We start from the raw sequence: 22,163 nt of genomic DNA on the forward strand, positions 1-22,163 counted from the left end.
AAACAAAAATGTATGTACACCGTCACCGTCAATTTAATGCGTTTACATTCAAATACCGGTAGAATTGTACAAACGGGTTTGCATTGTTTCCAAACAAAAAAAGAGACAGTAACTTTAGCCTCCCACCCCTATGTCCTATCCAGAATGGTTTGGCCCAAGTTCAAACTGCAACGTTGAAGTGTCTGGGACTTTTAAAAGGTGCTACAAGGAGTGAGTGACGAGTGACTTTTAAATTCACATTTTTTGTGTATCTACGTTCTAAACGATCTACCGACATACCACCTACAGGTAAGTTTGTCTCCGAAAGATTTTTCATAACTAGATTGTAACTTGCCATTAACTTTCATTGTAACGTTATTTAACTTTTATTACAAAGGTGGAGGAAGTAACTACTCGAATCATTTATTCTTTACAGGAAAAGTACAGACACATTATCAACAAGTATCAAAAAGTAAAAGTACTCGATATGTACAATGGCTCATTTCAGACTTTATTATTCAGATTTTCGTCACTAATCAAAATGAAGCATTATTTGTGAGTTTAAAGCCAACTTCAGATGCATTGACGTTGCTTGATGAATTCATGGAATTCTGCGCCCTAATTAAGTTTACAATGAATGTACAATATTCCCCTCGAAAATACAGTGTAGCAGAAGTATAAAGTAACATAAAATGTAAATAGTAAATGTGAAAATTAAACTTAAATAAGTAATAAATGTACTTGGTGACATTCCAGCACTGGGAATCACGAGATTACATGAACTCAATTAGAGTATTTTCTTTTCCTTTTGCTTAACCATAATAATAATAATGTCAGTATTTATCAGTATTTTTACACTGTGATATTGTTACTTAAATTAGAGTATACTTCTGTACACCTGTAAAATTCAATCTCATGACATCAAAAGTTGATCATTTTTCTAATATAAGTAGATTCATCGATCAGCTTACCGACTATCAATTACAGCGCTTAATATTTCACTGGACACATTGTGACCAATTTCACCAACATGCCCAGACTTTTGCCGAAATGCCCAATCGAAGAGACGGGGATGCTGATGATTCCCCTGACGATCTTCCCAGTCTGGAAAAGCTGGACTCTCCCACAGGTAGGAAGCTTTTACTGTGTCAGTCATTGGGTTGAGACGCGTTCAGGGACCATCAGAAATTGAATTGGCAGCATAAACAATGTGCGTGTGTGTGTGTGTGTCTGTGGTGTCAGGGAGCCCCCCCACCGCCTCGTCGTCCCGCCTGATGGATCTGGAAAACTGTCTCTCCAACCTGAACCTCGCTCACGAGATCATGCTGAACCGAGACTTCTGCTTCAAACCCAGGAGCCCCGCGGCCGACAGGCAAGGAGCACACGCCGAAATATGACCGCCGTCGCCGGGTGAAGTGAGAACAAAATGTCTCTTTCCAACCGTTCTTTCCCGCAGCCTGGAGGGCAGAGTCACGGAGATCGTCCACCGGGCGTTTTGGGACAGTCTTCAAGAGCAGCTGAGCAGCGACCCTCCGAACTACAGCCACGCTGTCACCCTGCTCCGGGAGGTCAAGACTGTAAGTGTGCACGGCGTCCGTAAGAGGGCAGGGGGGGGTCCACTGAGACCTCGGGGCCCCGTTCACCCTCACGCAGTCGTCACAACAGTGTCACGGAAACATGACTCATTGCAGCGCTCTGCTGTTCATGAAATGTCGGTGAAATATGTTTGTTATTGATAAATCAATTCACGCTGATAAATGGTGATGACAAACACACTGTGGTACTTTCAGTTGGTGTAACAAGCAATGATAATCATTATTAAAGGAATACTTTTGCAGAATAAGCGTTAGATGAGAAGATCCCAGACAAATACTACATTTTAGTTTTTTAAAGCCAATAGTGGTATTTGAGGGATAAAATCCATCGTTTGATGAGAACCCTTTGAATACAGTGATGGAATAATTGTGATCAAGTTTCAGTTTGTAATGTGCGGGACATTTTCCAGATGATAAATGCTCTAACCTCCCTGCGTACCGGCTCTTGATGCATTCTTCCTTCAGGTGCTCGAGTCCCTGCTGCTGCCCGGCCACGTCCGCCTGAGAGCTCAGCTGGACGAGGTGCTGGACATGGAGCTGATCCAGCAGCAGGTCGCCCACGGGGCCCTGGACCTCCTCAGACTGGCAGCATACGTCATCAACACCATGGCGTCTTTGTGCGCCCCCGTACGGGACCGAGCGGTCAGGGCGCTGAGGGACCTCAGGGACCCCGTGGAGCTCCTTAGGTCAGGGACCAAACTTGCACCAGACCAAACTTCTTCTGCATTACCGCATTTTTTTATCAGATCGGAAATTCGGTGATGCGTCCAAGAAGCTGTTTCGCTCAAAGCTGCTTCCCCCCCCGCAGGGAGATCTTCAGCGTCTTGGGCCTGATGAAGACCGACATGGTCAACTTCACCATCCAGAGCCTGAGGCCTCACCTTCTGCAGCAGGCCGTGCAGTACGAGAGGGCCAAGTTCCAGCAGATCCTGGACCAGCAGCCGGGTGAGGACGCGTGTTTGAGTGTGTGAGCGATGGAGGATGAAAGTGACCCCGTCGCTTGGAAAATGTATTATTTTTTCAATTCAACTGATTCTGACCCTCGTCGCTCTGAAGCCCCGTCCTGCTATATTTTCCGGCTTCTCGTAGATTAATCGAAGAGCCGGACAGCCAATCAGTGACCTCTGGCCCAGATGTTCTGTCCAGGAACAGCTGTGCTAATGAGAGTTTTTTTTCTAATAAATGTCTTCTCTTACACGAGCTACAATCTTAGTCGTTATGGAATCTTCTTCTTCTTCTTCTTCTTCTTCTTCTTCTTCTTCTTCTTCTTCTTCTTCTTCTTCTTCCATTTACACCATGTGACGTGTTCAACCCTTCAGCCTCTCTGGACGACACCACCGCTTGGCTTCAGGAGGCGGCCGCCGGAGCTCGGGCCGAGTCTCCCGGTCCCGTCGGCGCCACCGCCGTCCTCAACCGGGCCTACGTGCGCCTGCTGCGCTGGGACCCGCGAGACCCGAAATACCCTGAGGTCAGAAAACAAATGACGACACGCTGCACTTTGCCTTTCAACCGAGTGATGTTTTATTGATCGTGAGGAAATATTCAGTGCCCCCCCCACCCTCCCCCCCGCCATCCCACCCTCCACCCCTTCGCCACACGTTAAAGCATGTGACAGCACATCAGGGCTCAAGCAGCACCTCTTCAGTCCGATGCACTGACGCGGCCCTGTCACATGAGCTCAGAGACGGCTTCATCAACACCAACACCCCCCCCCCCCCATCGCCTCTCAAAGGTCTTCATCTGAACTGATGTTAAACTCCAGGTTACTTCACACCAGTCATTGTATAAAACAGTAGACATCCTGCAATAATGTCGTCATATGATTAAACTAATTGATTAAATTAATTTCACTAATATATGTATTACTCTTGGCTGTCTATTTATCTATTTTAGATACTAATTCATTTCTTTTTGTTGACAATTTCACATATATACTAGGAAAAATATTTATTTGTTTTAGCCAACAATTTAGCATCCCTGTTTATTCCTTTTAGCCATCGATTTGATCCTATTAGGTTAACTGTAAGTGTAGCAATTTATCCATGACTTATGGGTTTCAGTAATGTATCCACTACTATTTGCTCCCTTCACAACCATTTTCCACATACAATTATATACAAACTGATTCATGTTTTTCATTATTTTTCCAATTAGTAAAGCTACAACGTTTCCAGCATTTTTTTTAAAGCTATTTAAGCTGTTATTTCCCCTGTGCTGACCCCCACCCCCCCGCCCACGCAGACCGTGCTGATGGACCGTGCCCGCCTAGACGCTCTGGGCCAGAGGCTCCAGATGTTGGTGCTGGAGGCGTCGGTGCTGCTCCTGACCAGCGCTCAGTGCGGGGACGCCGTCTTCTCCCTGCAGGGGTTTGTAGGTAGACTCAGGCGGTCCGTCACTGCCCTGCTGGAGGGCAGTCACGCCAGGTAAGAGGAGGACTTGGTGATGCTTGTACTGGCTGTCATGGGGAACAGGTATTGTACTGGTAGGAAACTGATGGAGGTGACAGGAGACAACCGACCTGTCAGAACGGATCCAGATGACCTCATTCTTTCTAGAGAAGCGCCCTCGTGATTGGTGGATAAATGTGGAGGAGCAGCATGTGATCTCCGAGGCCTGCTTACGCTCTAAGCTCTAATAAAATGCAGCACCTCCTACTCCCTCAATCCTTAATCGCCTATATTAAAATGTCCTTTTATTCAATCCAAACCAGAGAGACCCTGAAGTTATTAACAACCCTTATTTATCGACTCCTACTGGTCGCAGGACTCTCCTTCTAAACGGATAAATGAACGGGCCGGGGGACTTGACACACATCTAATGAAGCCTGCTGGCAACGTGTGTCTAAATGGCGGTTTGTGGCGCCGCAGGGAAGCCGACCTGAAGGGGGCGCTGCCGGGGGTCGGGCAGGCGGTGCTGCAGCTGGTGACCGAAGCCGTGAGCCGCCAGGGAGCGGCGGCGCTGCCCGAGGAGAGCCAGGATCTGCTGAGGGGACAAATATCTGAGCTGTGGAGGCACAACGACCCTGTTCGCACACTCGTAGGTCAGCAAGAAGGGCCGCAACAACAGAGTGGGGGGGGGGGGGCATTTTTCTATAGAGGTGTGCTCTAAAAAAACCTCTTGTGCTTTCAAACATCTTCACATTCAGAAGCAGGAACCAGAGGAATTTGGGCATTAAAAAAAACGTATATATCAAATACTATTGATTGTCAAAACAGTGACAGTAACGCGGTATTTGGTAGTATATTTTAATCAGCAGGAGAGAACATGCGTTGAAATGTCATCGAGTGTGCCGCAGAGAGCCGACTTCTTTCCTCCCCCCTCCCCCCCCCCTCGTCCCTCTCTGGATCGAACACAGGAGACAGAGTCCAGGCCTTCCTCCTGCAGGGCGGCCTCGCCGAGACGAGTCCGGAGCCGCCCGCTCCCCTCGGGCCCGTGAGCGCCGAGCTCGGCGAGCTGGCGACGGCGTTCGGGCGGATCGTCCGCTTCAACCGAAGCGTCTTCGGCCCCTTCTACGCACCCGTCCTCAGGGGACTGCTGTCCCCGGCGAGGGAGGCCGAGAGCGGGGAGGACTCGCGCCAGGCCGAGGGGGGCGGCCCGGACGACCTCCGGTGACCTCGACATAAGCTGCCGTTCGGCGCAGAAAGCGCCGCCGCGGTGTAAATACAGGGAAGGGGAACGTTTTGAGGGGAAAAAGACGTTTACAGCTTTTAAAGTTGTGTATTATATTCTTTTTGAGGTGTTTAAACAAAACGAAAAAGGTGAAAAACAGAAGGCAGATTCATTGTTATTGCATTAGTGCGTCTTCACCTCACATTTTAGAGCACAACACAAACAAGACAGCGTGAAACAAAATGAATGCCAGTGTGTTTTTTCTAACAAATCGCTCTCAGCATGTTGATGAAAAGAAGCGTCAGGCCTGAAAAAAACACTCTGCTGACTTTACATCCAGATAACCACCCTCAGGAAAATAAATAAGTACCAAAGATTATGCTACGTTTGTAAATAATACGTATATTAGTTTTAATATGTAGCTGGTTTCTCTTCTCATCTCGATAGATGTTTCATTTACCAAAGACAAAGTGCACTTTTTCTGAATTCGGTTATTTTGTTTATTTTAATTTTTTTGCACTTTTTGATTATTAACCAACAATATTCTCAATGTTTCCCCTGCAGTGAAGATTAGTGGGAGGTGGTGCACCAGACAGGCGGCGTAAAACAAATACCGAATTAAAATAAAAAAATTCCACTTTTGAGAAGAAATACGGATACCAACATTCTGTGAGGCTTCACACTGGATCGTGATGACTTTTAATCAGAATTCTCGGGTAAAATGATTACTAGACACATTTGGAACATATAAGCTGGTTAGTTATTATAATTGTGTATTCGATACACTTATAACAACCACGCTGCAAAAACAAAGTTCAAATGCAACAGAACACTCGTTTAAAAAACTGGTCAGCTTGATAAATAAAAAAGTATTAACTTAACACAAGTTTCACCACTCAGAGAGAATATTTTCCTACCGTACGGAACTAATTACACCAACGGACACCTTGAATGTCGCCCAAAATTCACAGTTTGAAATAGTTGCAGAAGAATTTTAAAGCTGATGGAGTTGTTTTCGTGAGGAGTGAAAGGAATTTCCAGAATGCTCAATAAATCTTGTTTTAGCACTAAAAACAATATGCAGTCGGCTGCGCCATGGAACAGGTTTTTAAGAAGTTTCTCAAACTCTAAATTGATTTATTAATCCAGGTAGCCAGAAATGTTGCATGATCTTATACACTTTGTACGGCATAAAAAAAAGAAACACCAACCGAGTTATTGTATGCAAAAATATTATGTGATAGAAACAAATATAAGTAATGTAAACTGTATTTTTAAAACACATGGTGGAAAGAGTTCTTGACCATTCTGGAAATACCATCGAGGAGCAGTATTGATCCGTGTTTCCCACCGACGCTCAGCCCTGAGACTGAAATGTAATATATTAAATGGTGCACACATACATTTGGTTGATATATAAATGGCAGCATCCATTAATCTTCACAGCAGGGAAACACTGCTTGCTTTATATATATATATATATATATTTACCATGTTATATTTGTCCCTACAGCTGGTGTTATGTTCCTGTGATTTACTCTTTGACCATAAAACAAAATGCTGACAACAGACTTGAGAGGGATTCTTTTGTCATTGTATTATTCAACTTTTCATTAATATGATATTGCTTTGAGATTTAGAACAGAATCACATTTTCATTCAGAAACCCTGCGCTGTCAAAAGCATTGTATGCTGGTAGTTTATTTATTTGTTCTCTACGCTTTGTTACATTTTGGATTTAACCTCGACACCATTGACGCTTATTGACGCCAGCGGAACCTGAATCAATAGAAACGTCCCTTTACGGTCTCCAGTGCTCTAAGCAACACAGTACCTTCATGACGAGGTCACGACATTGACTCGGTCCTCCTCTGACCGACCTCTCCGGGCGGACGGGATCGGGGGGGGGATCGGGGTGTACAGAGTGAGATCTAAACGGGTGAGTCGTGACTCTGGTTTCCTCTCTCTCCCTCTCTTCCACTCGCTCTGCCCACTAAAACTCAACGCGCTCGCATCGGCTGCTTCCCCTTCAACTCACAGCTTGGTATCCGGGAACTTGAACGCCGGCGTGAGCTACACAAGGAAAACACCAATGTTAAAAAGGAGAACCGGGGGCACATGCACAGCCTGAATCACGCCACCAATACTCGCTTTAAATAGCTGCCGCTCATCAAAGTGTAATGCTTTTATATTATGCATCCATACTGGAGCAGGTTCGCCTTGGTGACACACACACACACACAAAGTGGAAAGAACACACGTGACAAAGTGCTGGGTGGAGGGATGAGGATGAGGAGGATGGAGGGGAGTGGGGGGGGGGCAGAAGGAGCGCGTGGCGGATGGGTGAGAGGAGAGACGAGACACGGAGTGCAAAGGGAACAGAAAACACAAAAGAAGAAAACGCTGGCAACATGCATCGTCAGCGGGAAGCTGTCAGTCAGAAACAACAGTGGCAACGACACGGTACCGGCACACAGCCCCGGTCACGTCTTCGCAGCCCCCGACCCTCCCCCCCTCCCCTCCTCTCCTCCCCTCCCTGACCCCCTTCCGGAGCTCGATGCCGCACATCTCCTGCAGCACGCACAAACAAGGACAGTGACAGCTTCCAAACTCCCACGACCACACACAACAAGGGCACACAAGCACGCACAGCAGGTAGCGGTGCACACAGAGGGTGGAGGAAGGGGGGGGGGGGGACGACAGATATGTGACGACTCCAGCGTTTGTGAGTCACAGGGCACAAATAAGAACGGCGTCACGTTCTCAGCGTAAGCAACACAACGCGGGGCAGCGCTCGGATTTCACTCTCACGTACGCTGTGGAATTACATCTTTTCACCGAGGTTTTTATTTTCAGGCGAGGCTCCTCTTGCTTGTTCTGTGCCTGGTTCGAAAACGGTGCAAACCGCACGGATGCCCACCCGTGTCACCGCGACAATAAGATGCTACGTGGGGGGGAAATGTGCAAATCAAATGATCTGTTGTGGATGTGACGTCGGTACACTCATTGATCATTGACCCCCCCCCCCCCCCCCCCCCCCCCCTTCTTAATCGCTCACTCCGAAAGCATTTCAACCAGGTGCATCAGTCTATCAAAAAGTATCACAAAATGCACTAATATCCAATTTATCCAACCATAAGAAAAGAAAATAAGGTATTAAAAGGGATAGTGCCACGTTTTAACACAGTGTTTTATATATATATATATTTTAAATTGACAAGTAGGAGCAAGTTGCGGTCTCTCGGTGCTACCGTGAAGGCTGAGGGACTGCTGGGAGGGGTTGTGTGTGTGTGTGTGTGTGTGTAGGGGGGGGGGGAGGGGGCGACGACTCTCATCTGGACAAATGGACCAAACTGAACAGAAGAGCTCATCGCTCATCATCATCGTGACCCACCGGGGGGAGATTCGTCTTCCTTCTCTTAGAATCAGGGGGAGACGTGCAGTTGGTGGTGGGGGGGGGGGGGGTCTGCAGTTGATTATAAATAACCAAAATGACGTAAGGCTGTTGTCCTCTTGTGTGTGTGTGTGTTCGTCCGTGGTCCGTTTTGAGTTCAGACATCAGCGGCAGATTCGTGACCGATCCGTCGTGGAGTTCTGAGAATCGTACAAATGCTTTGAAAGGAAAGCGCGGGTTGTTGGCTGCATGTTGCCGTTTTGTCTTTCATTGATTTAATTGTCCGTCTTGCATCCCATGCTAGCAAAGCAGCCTCCTCATGGGGCCTCACAGTGGAAGATGCCTGGTAAGACAGGACAGGCTAAAGATGGAGAAAGAAAAAATAATAAATAACCGTCTTGCAAAACCAGCAAACAATTCAGAAATGTCAAAATAACGAGTGATGAAAATAATTAAAAAGAAAGAAAAAAAAAAAGGTTCATGCTTCCACATTACAGATTAAAACCTTCTACGCGAGCGATATCAAAAAGGTGCGTTCAAAGAATAAGTTCAACGGTTGGTTTTCTTGTCAATAGTTAAATAGATAAACATGCACCGGTTAACTTGGACTGAACCACGTTAGTAGTTCCAATGCTAAGCTATATAAGCTAATTAAGGCTGCTCCTGGCCTCAGCCAACTATAACAAATAAGCCCCTTTCTTCAAAATGTTGACTTTTCTTTAAGCATTTGAACGCATGAACCCTTTTTGTATTACACTCAATGTTGTAAAATGATCCTTTCTGGAAATGAATTTGGAGTCTACAAACAGAGAAAAATAAAAATGCTTTAAAGAACGGCCTGAAAGAAGAAGAATAATAATAATAAAATGCAACCTCTGGTAGATATCGGGGATGTGGAGGCAGATGCAAGTTGAGGAAGAGGAGGATGAGGAGGAAGAGGCAGTTTGGTTGAGAGAGCGAGGCCATTTTGGAACGAGATCAGTCCACGATGCTCCGCTCCAGGGCTCCGCCGTTGGCTGCGGCCACAATAGGCCTTGGGGGGGCGGGGGGGCGGTGGCGGGGTGGGGGGAGGTTTCGGGTAGGCACGGGAGGGCCGCAGGAGTGCTCGTCGTGGCGGGCAGCGAGGTCGCCGTGGGTCGCTGGGCGGGGCAAGGGGGGGGGGGGGGGGGGTGCGGGAGTCGGCCGCCCTGAGGGAGGCTATACCATCACAGTGAGAAGGCACGGGGCTGGCATGTATAAACGTGTGCGTGTGTGAGAGATAAGTAAAGGATGGGATGCGGGGGTGGGGAGGGGGGAGCACGAGGGCGTGCTGAGGGGCGCCCGCGGGGGTCCGGCCTCAGAATATGGTGGTCTCGTACTTGGTGCTGACGGGGCGCCTGTGGGGGTCCCGCGGGTCCAAGAGCCAGGTGGTGCTGCCGCCCAGGGACTGCATGTCTGCGTCCATCTCCAGGGGGTCGATCTGCCGGGGAGGGGGGAGGAAGGGGGGGGCGAGAGGAGGGCGTGAGACGGGGGGGGGGCGGCGGCGGCAGAGGCCATTACCCACACACACACACACACACACACACACGTGCATGTGGATTAGAGAGGGCGGGGGGTGGGTGGGCGGAGGTCCGGTGATCATGTTATGATCACAGACACTCGGGGCTCAATCCACAACATGGACGATGCGTGACAGGAAGTTCCCTCGGCCTCTGCAAGCAGCAGTAAAAACAACGCTGGGGGGGCAGAACAGCGATTGCCCCACACCAGCAAACGAGACATGAGCAGTCAAAACACACAGAGGCTGATTGATGCCGATTTACTGAGAGACACAAATGGTCGGGAAAATGACAAAAAGAACTCGCCGCATATGAAGGACGTGCACAGTTTGACAAAGAGTGGAATCAAAAAATGAGAAAGGGAGCTGAAGAACCACCCGACAGAAACCTCGAACCACCGTGTTTACGAACCCAGACACAATGAAACCAACAACATCCCTTACAGAGAGAAGGTGAAACCCATCATGACACCCTCTGTTCCCGGGGGAGGGGTGGGAGTGGGGGGGGGGGGGGGGGGGGGGGGGGTTTAACCACAAGACTTCAGCCAATTGCATCGAGAAGATGAGAGATGAGGAACATAAGGGATGAGGAGGATGTGTATGGTTGAGATACTAAGAAGCACCAAACCAAAGGAGACAAAGCGGCAACAGAACAAATAAAGAGGGGGTTGATGTGTGAGCAGATGTGTGTGTGTGTGTGTGTGTGTGTGTGTGTACAGGTTGAATAGAGGAAAGGAAAGAGAAGGACCTGGACTCCAGGGCTAACAGAGTGCAACGGGAGGAAGGAGGGACGGTGGGTAGTACACGTGTGACAGTGACAGCAGCGGCATTCGAGCGGAGGGGCTCCCTGGGAGGCAGGAGGACCAAGAAGACAAGAACAAAGACACGTTAAAAAAAGACGAGAGAGCATAAGAGGGACAGAGCATTTGAACGGGACAAAGACGGGATTCCAGGAGCAGCGGCTCGTCACCTGTTTGGGGCTCAGGGGGCCAAATTGCACCGGAATATTCTTCTACGTTGTTTGTTCTCGTGATCCGTTGTCATTTTTTTTTGGTCCTTTTTGCTAAGATTCCAATTTCGTTCAGTGACTGGAGATTTCTATTATTTCTGAGGTGTCTCCGTCGCTCTCAGCCAGCATTCAGCCATCAGACTGCACCAATTCAAACTTTTGCAGCAGCTGATTCCAAACTTTTGAAAGGGAATACATGTATTCATGGAGGGAGTACCCAGCAGCAATTTATCGTACATTTTTACCACCGACGGTGACAGCATTTTCATCAAACTAACGGCGCTCACATTCGCTGATTTAAACAGCTAGAAATGAGAAACCATTTATTTCTAATATTACAAAGATTTAACGGCACATATTTCACCCTAAACCTTCTGGGTCAACAAACACGCATGCAATTCTGTCGACTGATCGATAAGTTGATTGAACCAACAGCTGATTAAAAATAATCACACAGGAGCAAAGCTTTGCTGCTGTGTTTACCGGTGTCGTGCTCACAGAGCCAAATCCAAATCCAAAAAATCGACCAAATAAATCTTATCCCGCTGAGATCAGAGCGACGGATTAGTCGCCTCATCGCCTCTGAAGGCTCCACCGTACATACAAACTGTGTTTGAACCAACCAGGCTTGGATGCATTCACCGGCCATAAAAAGCATTAAACAAATTGCAGCACCCCCCCCCCCCCTCAATTAAAACTTAAACAACGAGCCAGACTCGTTATGCAGCTCTGTGATTACTCCATATATCCCCCTAACGGCAGGTAGTAAAACAAAGTGATTTGTGTCTCTGCATGCGGGTGCGCGCTCCCGGCTGTGCAGCTCGCTCAGGTGACAGTGATCACTGAGCGCTCATTCTATGCAGCCTGAGAAGTCCATGCATCAGTGCGCACAGCTCAGGGAACGCAAATCCATCAGCGGTGAGGAAGCGGCGGGCTGGGTCCAACTAGCAGGGCCGAGCCCCTCAGGAACGTCCCGGAGGACATCGCACACACGATCAACAGTTGAAAGGAACCGTCCGTCATGTTTCGCATATGCGCTCGGAAAAATAAAAGATCCGACCCGAGTGAGGGGAGCGAGATCAAATTGGAAGCAGAGCAATGAGTAATGAAAGCAAATCTTCCAGGAGGCTTGTTGGGGGATTCAGTGGCGGGGAAAAAAGTCGGTCACGAGGTCTGTGTACTTTCTCTGAATTATGAAAACACAAGCTCGGCATTGTTTCTGTTTGTTTTTTAAAGAGTTGTAGGGCGATACTCACTGCTGATCTTCGCATGCTGCTCCATGACTGAGATACCGGGCGGCTGGCTTTGGTCTCTATGACCTCTGGGCTCAGAGATGTGGGCGGGACATAGTGTCTGGCCCTGGCCTGCATCGCCATCTGATAGGCCACCTCAAATGCCTGTCCCAGTGTGAGGATGATCTCGTAGGTCTGCGTCTATGAGAGTGAGGAAAAATGTTTGCTTAAAAAAGAAAAGGCGAATGCAAACAGACGGTACTTTAGCTGCTGCAAACTGACACAAAACAACCTCTAGACATTGGTTTTCTTTGGGCTTTACGATGCATCTTACCTAAAGTCACATTAGCCTTAGGAGATAAAGTATATCATATATTATAATATGTTATTATAAAGATTTTGAAGACGTCGGTAAGCACTATTTAGTTAGATCTGCTTCGACCATCGACAAAATATAGCAACGAAATATATATATATATATATATATATATATATATATATATATATATAGAGAATAGAGTAGTATTACTCACCACTTCCACAGTACTGAACACATGGCAGAAGTGGTGGCCGCTATTCAGATCCTTGGTGATGTAAGCAAAAGCGCAGAGGTCATCTGGGTCCTGGGCGGCGCAGGAGATGTTCCTGATCTCATGCTCCGCTACTATGGCCTAAAGGGGGAAGGAAGGAAGGAAGGAAGGAAGGAAGGAAGGAAGGAAGGAAGTGAGTGAGTGAGTGCTTCCTGGGAGTCGACCGTTAATAGAGGCGGGGAGTGTCGACTGCAATACGCGCGGACGCACACAAACATACTTTCCCATTACCTTCGTGGCTGCATCGATGAACTTGACCCCTCTGTAGGTGATGGACAGAATGACAACTGGACCCTTTCTTGCATCCTTTGACTTCTTCAATGGACAACATTAAATAGGTGAGATATACAGTGGTAAAACAAAGCTGCCCCAGTTGGCATGTTTCTTCTGCCACGCTTGAACATTTCATTCTGATTATTTAGTTGCTTTTGAGTTATTCTCCAAAATATCAAATGGTATTAGAAGAAAAATCCTCAAAGCTTAGAAGTAATACTTACTCTAATTTTAGCACAGGCCTCTTGTGTGGACTCGATTCCTCGTAGATCCCTGATTACCATTGATCCTAGGTACTAGGAGGGAATCAAAGCACTCTACATGTCAGCTACACTACACGATGGGAGCAGTAAATTCAAATTTAAAAAAGCACCAAAATCCATTTTAGGGAACAGTGGTAGAATGTTGTGTTCTAAATTAAGCATGAAAAAAAACGTGCATGTCTGCTTCCACGCGAAAGACAGTAAAAAACAAAAAAGGGACTTACGGTTGCCTCGTACCCGCAGGAGTCCAGGATGAGCTTCTCGGGCTGGTGGTGCCAGGCGGACACCGTGGCGTACGTGGCGGACGTGCTCGGCGGCCGGAGGTTTAATCGGGAGTCTTTGTGCCGTTCGCTCTTTCTGTCCTGCAGAGATGCAAAGCGGTCGCTCGGTGAATGCGACAAAGAGAGAAGAGGAAAAAAAACCCAGCTGGCCTGGCGTCATGAGACGCGTTCGCTTCTTCTAAAACGGCCATCGAGTTTGTCGCGCCGGGGTTTTTTCTTTCTTCACACGCGCACACAAGACATATTTGTGCACGTGGGCAAAGTCTGCTTGGTCAGCACCTCGGTACTTTTTGCTGGTACAATCATAAATATCCATGCCCACGGTTAGGCCCTTAGGTCAGTGTGGGCCGGGCTGAGTTATTTCCTAAGTCACCTGTCACGGTGAAATATACTACTGGCAGTAATCGGCTGAGAATTTAGGAATGTGCAAAGTAGTGATTTTAGATATAATGCTGCCTGAGTGGCCTCCAGCAGTAAGAAAAAGGATGGATCGATCCTGAGAAACATTTTTCTTTTCTTTGACGCTCCTCTGTGTTTTCTCTTTGAGCTCAGGGAGTCAGAAACGAGAATGCCAGCTTGGCTGTTAATGCATGTAAGGCAGATTTGACCTTTTGTGAATGGTACATTTGATCAGTGAGTTATTCTTGGCTCATTTTCTGAAAGGCGACCCCATGAATTCAGGGGAACAGATTATAACCCAAAACGTGCGAGTGAATAAAGATTGAATTGCATGGGTTTTATCCCTTAGAATACCAAGATACAATGATCCTTATGAGCAGCTAAAGTTTAGAGTTACCTTGTTAATTTAAAGTTGATTTCATCTCGCTCATAAAGTATTAAGTTTGAAGGTACGGCAGGCCAAGAATTACTGAAAGGCGCTCCGGCTACAGTCTTCTACAGCTTCAGTTCTGCATCGCAGCTCTGCGTCCGGAACCCGTGACGAGACGCCCTGACACGCCTGGCTCTCGTGCACCACCCTGCTCCTCCATCATCCAGCTAGTCGCTCACTGACTTCTGTCTAAAGTGAAAGAAGGTGGGACTCACTACGGAGCGCGGCCTCTCGCTATACGACCGCAGAGAAACACTACAGTCCTGGTCAACTCCTCTCCGCCTCCGGTCGGACTCGCTCGAGGGCAGGAGCATGTCCATGGAGCGACTGGTGTACGGGTCCATCTGACTGAGGGGGGACGTGGTCTGGGACAGGAGGTCGTGGAACTGCCAAATCCCACCCAGTCACACGAAAGGGTGCACAAACACACAAACACAAACACACAGACACACACACAGCACAGATGAATGATTCGACAGCGATATCTAGGTGGGCTGCTTTCCCTGATCTACATCCAAGCTTAATCCTCCACAAAAGAAGCTCTTCCAGAGAGGCTCTCTGTTCTTTTCAGCTCGGTTTTTAATCTGCCTGGGAAATCAGCCCAGAGTATTTAGCTCTTGTGAACATAATAATGTTAAAGAATGTCATTCCAAAATTAGATTTCCGCTGGATCCATTTTCTCACGAAACAATGTTGGCACATAAATCAAGCTTGTCGAGCAAACTCGGTTTTGATTTTTGTTAAATGACAAAAAGTCAAAAGTGGGTCACCGTCTATCTGGATTCAAATATACAACACTGTAACACACGGAAGCAGAGCGGAATGCAGAGGTAGCAACAGAGACCACATCATTGCATCAATTTCCTCATCGTACCATAATCGGGGACATACGGCGGGACTTTGACGGAGCCTCTTCGTAGGGCCTCTCTGCCAGAGAGGCGATGATCCTCTTCCTGTGACCCAGGGCACCGATCTTAATGACCTAGAGGGCGGAGCGTCAACGTGAGACAGACTTCACGGTGCACCGTCACATCAATATCGCCCCCCCCAAAAAAACACAAGAATTCATCTGGACCGAGCTAATAGAGATTCATCCCAAACGCAGCGACACGCAGTCGGTGGCCTGCAGCCCTCCCGTCAATAATTCAGCCTCGATCTGTTTGGCCGCAAGCTTTGAGTACAGCCCCGTCTCCTTCCTGGCACACTCTATAATTCACCCTCCTTCTTTGGACTGCGGCGCTTCAAAAACACTGAGGAATTTGCAGACCGCCGTTGGCGGCGACGAGGCGACGTGCCGACTTGAGAAAAGTGAAATGTTTTTAATTGATGGTGTTGCAGCACTGCAAGTTCACCTGACACACATCTGTCTCTGTCTCATTCAACCTTTTACAAATATCACATCTCCTTGTTTTGCTGCAACACAGGTTAACGTTATGTCACCAAAACTCATTATCTTCATAGTCTATATTTGCATAATTGGATATTAACATTCATGCTCATCCAGCAAAGGTGGACGTCGAGTGATTAATGTTGCGTCCGCAGTGACGTAGCTCGTACGGCTCTTTGTCTGCAGGCTTCAACTATTTATTCCAGTGAGAGTCGGAGGCAGTCGAGGGAACTTGTAGTCAGGCTTCCTGCCGCCGTCCACCTTCTCCTCACGTGCGGAATCCCAGTGCGACCAGGAGGTGCGCGAAATAAGAGAGCGTTTTATTAGCATAAATAAAAACCAGCTCGTGGATCAAATTGACGGCTGGTACAGGAACAGGATGTGGTGGGGGGGGGGTATGTGACGGGCGAAGTGATTCCTGGCAGGAACGCTCACACGCGTCTCCCTGTGCCGCGTCGCAGGCCGCTGGACGCCGTCCCTCGCCCGCTGTTTGGCTGCTGCTGCTGACTGAGGCTTTCTGACATTCTGCCAACGCCGTCTTTGTGCATTTGCAGCAAAATGCCCTTTTGTCTCACGGCCGTCCAGCATGTGGGACTAATCGTCCAGCTGCAGACTTTTATTCCTTTTCCCGCGGGCGCAAAGAAACGAACATTGAGCCACCGGTCATTTTAGAACCGCGTTTTTCCAGATGATGACGTCGCCCGTGTGAAGCAGACGGTGTAATGGTGTTTCTGAGTGGCTGCTGGTTGTGTTCTCGCCGTGCGACTGCACATGACAGGAGCTGTATCTTAACATTCAGAACAATAATAAAGCAGCAATGGACTTATTGTCCCTCTCTTGTTCTCACAGCTCTCTGCTTTGTTGACACGGCCACCCGGTGCTGTGATGTGACGGCGACAGCTGACGAAGCGGCACAAACCGATGGCGAGGTCGCAGGCGTGTAAAACAAGGCCTCCGCGCCCCCCCCCCCCCCCCCTCAGGAGAACGCTGTGTACTTGGTCAGCACTTTAGCCGCCCTCAGCGCTGTTAGAAACGCTCGCTGTAAACTGCCGGCTCGACCTCTACGCGCCGCGCCGCTGAGAGACGATCGGAAAGCTCCTAATCTCAGATTTTGTGCCTTTAATCCGGCAAAAATCATGTCTTCATTTCAGTTTCATTTTGAAATTTTGCATGCTTCTTGTTTAATAAAGACTAATAATAACAGTAATAATAATAATGTTGGTTTCAAAACACAAATATAAATGCAGACAGTGATCATCAACCCCATCAGATATTCCTTCTGGATTATCCAGTTGGCCAACAAGCACATTTACAATATCTTCATGATTGCTTTTTACTTCCAGCCCAAAATAAATGAGTCCTCCCATGTAATTACAATTGATCATAAAATGTAACACAATTACCATAAAGATGAAACCGAATGATATCATTTCCCGTCATCAGTCCCCATATTGCTCCTTAATTTACATTTCGCTGCACAGTTTACTTCTAATTACTCAGTGGTATTAAAAGGGTTTTTGTTACAGTTTTATGCAAATGCTTCAATCATCGAGCCCCATGTCATTACAAAATTGCATTTTAGAGTGCTTCTTAACCTCAATCATGAGGCATGAAGCTTGTTTTGGGATTAGGGAGCGCAGGTCCTGAATGTCTAAAGACGTGAGTCCATCGACACTCACGTCTCTTTGGAAGCACTAGAGTCTGAAGCCGCAACGGCTGAATGTGAGTGTTGTGCTTCTTACGTTGACGATCTCCAGCTCCCACAGGTTCTTCACACACTCCAGCGTGCGGTAGCCACTTGACAGGAAGTTGGGTAGATATTCATGCAGGCCAAGGCCGTCCAGCCAGGTGACAAGGGATGTGCTGCCGTCACAGCCCAGCGCTTTAACCTGGAGTGAAGGGAAATCAATGGCCACGCGTTCTACTAAGGAAATGGCTTCAAATAGAGGTGACCGGTGTATAAATGTTATTCCTGGTGTGTACAACAACAAAATGCATTCCTTTTTTAAACCGTGTACAACTCACATTCATTGCATGCTGTAGCCCAACCCTTAATATCTCCTTATTTAAAAATGTATTTGTTCATTGTTAAATCTAAAATATCTTCGGTCAACGTCTTTTCTTTACATGTACTGTTTTTTTTAACATCCAGACATGTCACATGTACCATGTTTAGTACCTTGGGCAAGCTGCGTGCCGCGTGGAGGATCTTCTTCCTGTGTCCTGGGTCGGTGATCCCAAAGTCTCTGAGATCCTGGTCCTCCATCACGTTACTTCCCTACACGTGCCAAAATGCAAGAGACACACACACATGCATGGATGCAGACAAATAAACACAAACACAAGAAACAAACACAACGCACGGGGGACAATACGCAGAATGGACAGTTGTGGAATCAATGACAATCAATCTGTAATCCGTCACATTGTGCAGTTGTTTAAATGTCCGGACGCACAAACTGGCGTACAGTATTTACACACATGTGGGAAACAGCTTGTGACTCATTCTACTCTGCAGCTACCGGGGGGGGCGGCATTGTAGCTGCAGACACACACGCTTACTAACAACATACACGCACGTCTCCGAGACGGGCAGTAACAGCAGAGTGGGAGGACGGTGAAGTCGAATTAATTGCGCGTGCCAGGAGTAATCAATCTGACGTGGTGCGACTCGGAGAGGAACAAAGGCCTCCATGACTGCAGCGGCGTCTATAGGATCCCTTTGTTGCTCCGTCTCATCGAGGGAAGCTCTACAGTCCGGGGAGAAATTATTTCACCGCAGTTTGGCAACAATTCCTTAATTCGGGAACATCGAGGCAATGAACTGTAATCATTTTTCGCCTCCTGAAATCTCCACTGAAAAGCAGATTCTTGTCTATTTCGCGCACGCCGTTCGTATCTGCAGCTCCAGACGCTTTTTGTCAATTTATTCCGGTTTATAGGCGGGAATAAAGATACGAGGAGAACCTTGGAAATGCGGAGCTAAGCGTTTCTCCCCCCGGACTGCTGCCGCTTGATTCTTCCTGGCCAAGAATGTTAAAATGTTCATTAGTCTTTACTCAATCCGCTCTCACCGGAGCGGTTTCAGAGGCCGATGCAGCAGCAGCAGCAGCAGCATTCACGGGGCCGCAGTCAGGAGATTACTCACTGATCACCAGAATAAAGGTCAAAATGAAGCTGGGTCTGATGCAAGGGAAGCCCGAAATAGATTCCCCACTTTTATTAACGCAGTCTGAAGTTTGAGGACGCCTCAGGAGACTCTGCAAACTTATTATTTCATGCTGCATTTGAAAGATGTGACGGAAATATATGGTTCAGTTCTTACATAGCTTATGAGCAACGGTGGTTTGATTTAATCCGACACGACTTGCAGATGCAGCCATGGTAGAAGTCCTTCATCTCACTAAATGCACTCAGTTAATGCAACAGTGAATTAGAATTGCTCCATTGCTCTGCACCACAGGGGGATCGTTCTTTTTTTTCTTTTTTTTTAAATCAAATTATGTTAGCTGGCGCAAAAATGATATGGCCTGAAAGAATGAAGAGTTAATTTATGGGTCACAATGTGTATGTTCAGTTCTAAATTATAATAATTGAAAAAATTTGATGCAATGTAAATGCATGATGGGTAACTTGTAGGGTGATTCGCAGTAGGACATTTGCCTCGTGGCAACATTAGTTTGGACATCTGAACACAAACACAACGCCACAAAATTAAGTAATAAATGCTGTGGATTTATATGGCTCACAAAGAAATCCTGACTTCCACATCTGAAGAAAATCTGGCAGAATCTATAAGGGCACAATATTAAACATTCACAATGTCTGTCTGTCTGTCTGTCTTTCCCCTGCTTTTAACCCCCGAACCCTTTTAAATAATCACTGGTAATTTGTCTTGTGAAATTAATCATTTATCTCGTTGATGCATCAAGTCCAGCAGACACATTAGTGGTGGAGTGAATGCTTAATGACCCGATCCTTCCTTATCGCATTATGTCCCGGGAATCTTGATCAACATGGAATCTTTCAACCCACGAAGACAAGAAGGTCGCTTTGTCTCCTTTCTAACTACTATCTATGAGATATATGACGAGGAACCGTGGCCGTCCAGCGTGTCTGGTGGTTAAGACACCATTTATTACGAACGCAACATCATTGGTTCAATTGCTTTGTGTCGCGCAATTTCCTGTCTAGATCCATCTCCCCCTCATTTCCTGTCCCCCCTCTCTCATGTCTGCTTATAAAAGGAAAGACGATCCCTCTAATGTCATTTAACAGGGCAAAATAGTGTTGTCTCGTGGACAAACCGTGCAATTAAGACCTTTCGTCTTCTACGCCTTCCTCAATATTGTCCGACGATAGCCGATCGGTCTGCATCAAGACACTTGGACTGTATTGATTTCACTATGAGCATATAATACGAGTTTATCTCATTACGTTGTAATCTCGACCCTCACTAGTTAGAAAAAAACAAATTCAACCACTTTCCCTCTGAGCTTTCTGGTGTCACTTCAGTGACCAGCAGATGCAACGTGGCGCTAAGGCCGCTCCGCGCTGCGAGAAATGTCAGCGTTGACCCTTTAGAAGTAACTATTTACAGTGCGCAGCCGTGTTTTTCAGATTAACATGGAAAACGTAGGAGTGTTTTCTAGAACCATCACCAGCTGGATATCGAGCTTCGTTGACAGTCGAGCTTCTCGACAGGAAACATGATAATGCTTTCAGTCAGCACGCGGACGTCGTTGAGCTGAATGAACTTATCAATATGTAATCTGATGGGTTTTTTTAAAAATGCAAAACATTTATCCAAAAGGGTTTTGATGATTTTCAGTAACTGTCAAACCATGTTTTAAAAACATTGGAGTTGACGAATTATGTAGCTTTGAAATAACTTACAATTTATTACTGGATGTATGGAGCCAAATCCAGGTCAAAAGTTTTGTTCATTTGAAAAACAAATTTTTCGGGATGAATGTAGATTTTGACTCAGCTCAGAAACTTTGTTTTTTCAATCTTCACTTATATTTATTTTTTGAAATTCAGTGTATTATATTTTTCGGTTGCAGATTTTATATTTTCAGATACAAATCTTATATTTTCCGACTCAAAACTTTTATTTTCACTTAATGTTCGGATCATTTTTTCCCCACATTTTAACCCTGACGTGGCGAAGGGGGCGGGGCATCACCTGTGAGGGGCGGGGCATCACCTGTGAGGGGCGTGTCATGTGCGATCAAGCGAATTAACCGTTTTAACTGTGTTAATAACACATTGCACAAGTCGAGCATTCAGAGGGTTTTCTGATTTTATCTACGCAAAGACCAAGTCCACTAAGATTCTATACGCGGGGGGGAAGAGGTGACTTTGGAATTGAACCATATGTGAGAAAATGTTAATGGCTTTCATTTATCTTTCTGTCGGCGACAGCCCACCTTCTTTAGAATGGATCCAGTGCGGGTCCATAAATCTCAGCAGGGTCACGCATCGCGCACGAGGTGGAGAGGAGTTATGAGGAGAGGTGGAGGGAAGAGAAACGGCGCAGGGGCTGATGGGGACGGGGGACGGGGGGGGGGACGAGGCGAGAGCGGCGACATGAACAGACAAACGCAGCGTGATGCAAAGTAGAAGCGACCCCCCCCCCCCCCCTCTCCTCCTCCCACCTCCTCCTCCCCTCCCCTCTCCGCGATGACGCGCCGCAGGTGACTCACCATGAACCGCAGGTCGTCGAAGCCGTTGAGCAGGAACTTGCTCTCGTACTGCGGCAGCCCCACGTGCTCCAGCCACTCTCCGACCGGCTGGTCCAGGGCTTTACCGCAGGCCCCATCTGCCGAGAGAGGGAAGCGCTTCAGCAGGGAGAAGCCGTTCAGCCGGTAGCAGCGGCACTCGGAGGACGACACATGGCACTGCCACATCATCCTCGGCCAGCAGAGGCAGAGCCGAGTGCGGCGGCACCGGGGCGGGGAGGAGGAGGGGAGGGGGGGGGACAAAGGGGTGAGGATGGAGGAGGAGGAGGAGGAGGGGGGTCCCGGTTAACTCAAACACGGGAGGAGAGGGTAGGAAGTGCGGCCAAGCTCGAGCCCTTCGGGGCTAACACGCATCCGCCGGCGATAGTGTGACTGACTGAAGGTGTCAGGCGAGGGTGGAGGAGGTGGTGCAGGGGGAGGAAGCCCATCTGAAGCTCGGTG

The 22,163-nt window shown here is 47.5% G+C and overlaps 2 protein-coding genes across 8 annotated transcripts in view; one reads left to right on the forward strand and one right to left on the reverse strand.

Moving 5' to 3' along the window:
* The first annotated feature begins 142 nt into the window (after positions 1–142).
* On the forward strand, positions 143–6,754 carry LOC120835693 (T-complex protein 11-like protein 1). Its single transcript, XM_040204857.2, has 10 exons — positions 143–288; positions 1,018–1,108; positions 1,222–1,351; positions 1,436–1,556; positions 2,040–2,260; positions 2,383–2,519; positions 2,894–3,042; positions 3,816–3,997; positions 4,442–4,614; positions 4,930–6,754. The coding sequence occupies exons 2-10, from the start codon at positions 1,030–1,032 to the stop codon at positions 5,184–5,186; spliced, it is 1,449 nt and encodes a 482-aa protein (XP_040060791.2). The 5' UTR covers positions 143–288; positions 1,018–1,029; the 3' UTR covers positions 5,187–6,754.
* The window catches only part of anks1ab (ankyrin repeat and sterile alpha motif domain containing 1Ab), a 31,740-nt gene continuing 14,382 nt past the window's right edge, over positions 4,806–22,163 (reverse strand). For 2 of the 7 annotated variants that reach the window (XM_078092852.1, XM_078092856.1), the window contains 13 exons: positions 21,687–21,802; positions 18,158–18,256; positions 17,721–17,867; positions 15,466–15,573; positions 14,807–14,977; positions 13,706–13,843; positions 13,443–13,514; positions 13,177–13,260; positions 12,889–13,026; positions 12,380–12,556; positions 10,863–10,961; positions 9,936–10,036; positions 8,771–8,938 (listed from right to left, as the gene is read on the reverse strand). In XM_078092852.1, coding sequence (XP_077948978.1) covers positions 8,905–8,938; positions 9,936–10,036; positions 10,863–10,961; positions 12,380–12,556; positions 12,889–13,026; positions 13,177–13,260; positions 13,443–13,514; positions 13,706–13,843; positions 14,807–14,977; positions 15,466–15,573; positions 17,721–17,867; positions 18,158–18,256; positions 21,687–21,802 — 1,484 coding nt within the window. In that variant the 3' untranslated portion in view covers positions 8,771–8,904. Of the gene's footprint in view, positions 7,257–8,294; positions 8,939–9,450; positions 10,037–10,862; positions 10,962–12,379; positions 12,557–12,888; positions 13,027–13,176; positions 13,261–13,442; positions 13,515–13,705; positions 13,844–14,806; positions 14,978–15,465; positions 15,574–17,720; positions 17,868–18,157; positions 18,257–21,686; positions 21,803–22,163 lie in introns of those variants that run through there. The other 5 variants (XR_013453307.1, XM_040204841.2, XM_078092853.1 and 2 more) reach the window with 5 other exon arrangements.

Source organism: Gasterosteus aculeatus, chromosome 17 (assembly GCF_964276395.1).
Source record: "Gasterosteus aculeatus chromosome 17, fGasAcu3.hap1.1, whole genome shotgun sequence".
NCBI lineage: Eukaryota > Metazoa > Chordata > Actinopteri > Perciformes > Gasterosteidae > Gasterosteus > Gasterosteus aculeatus.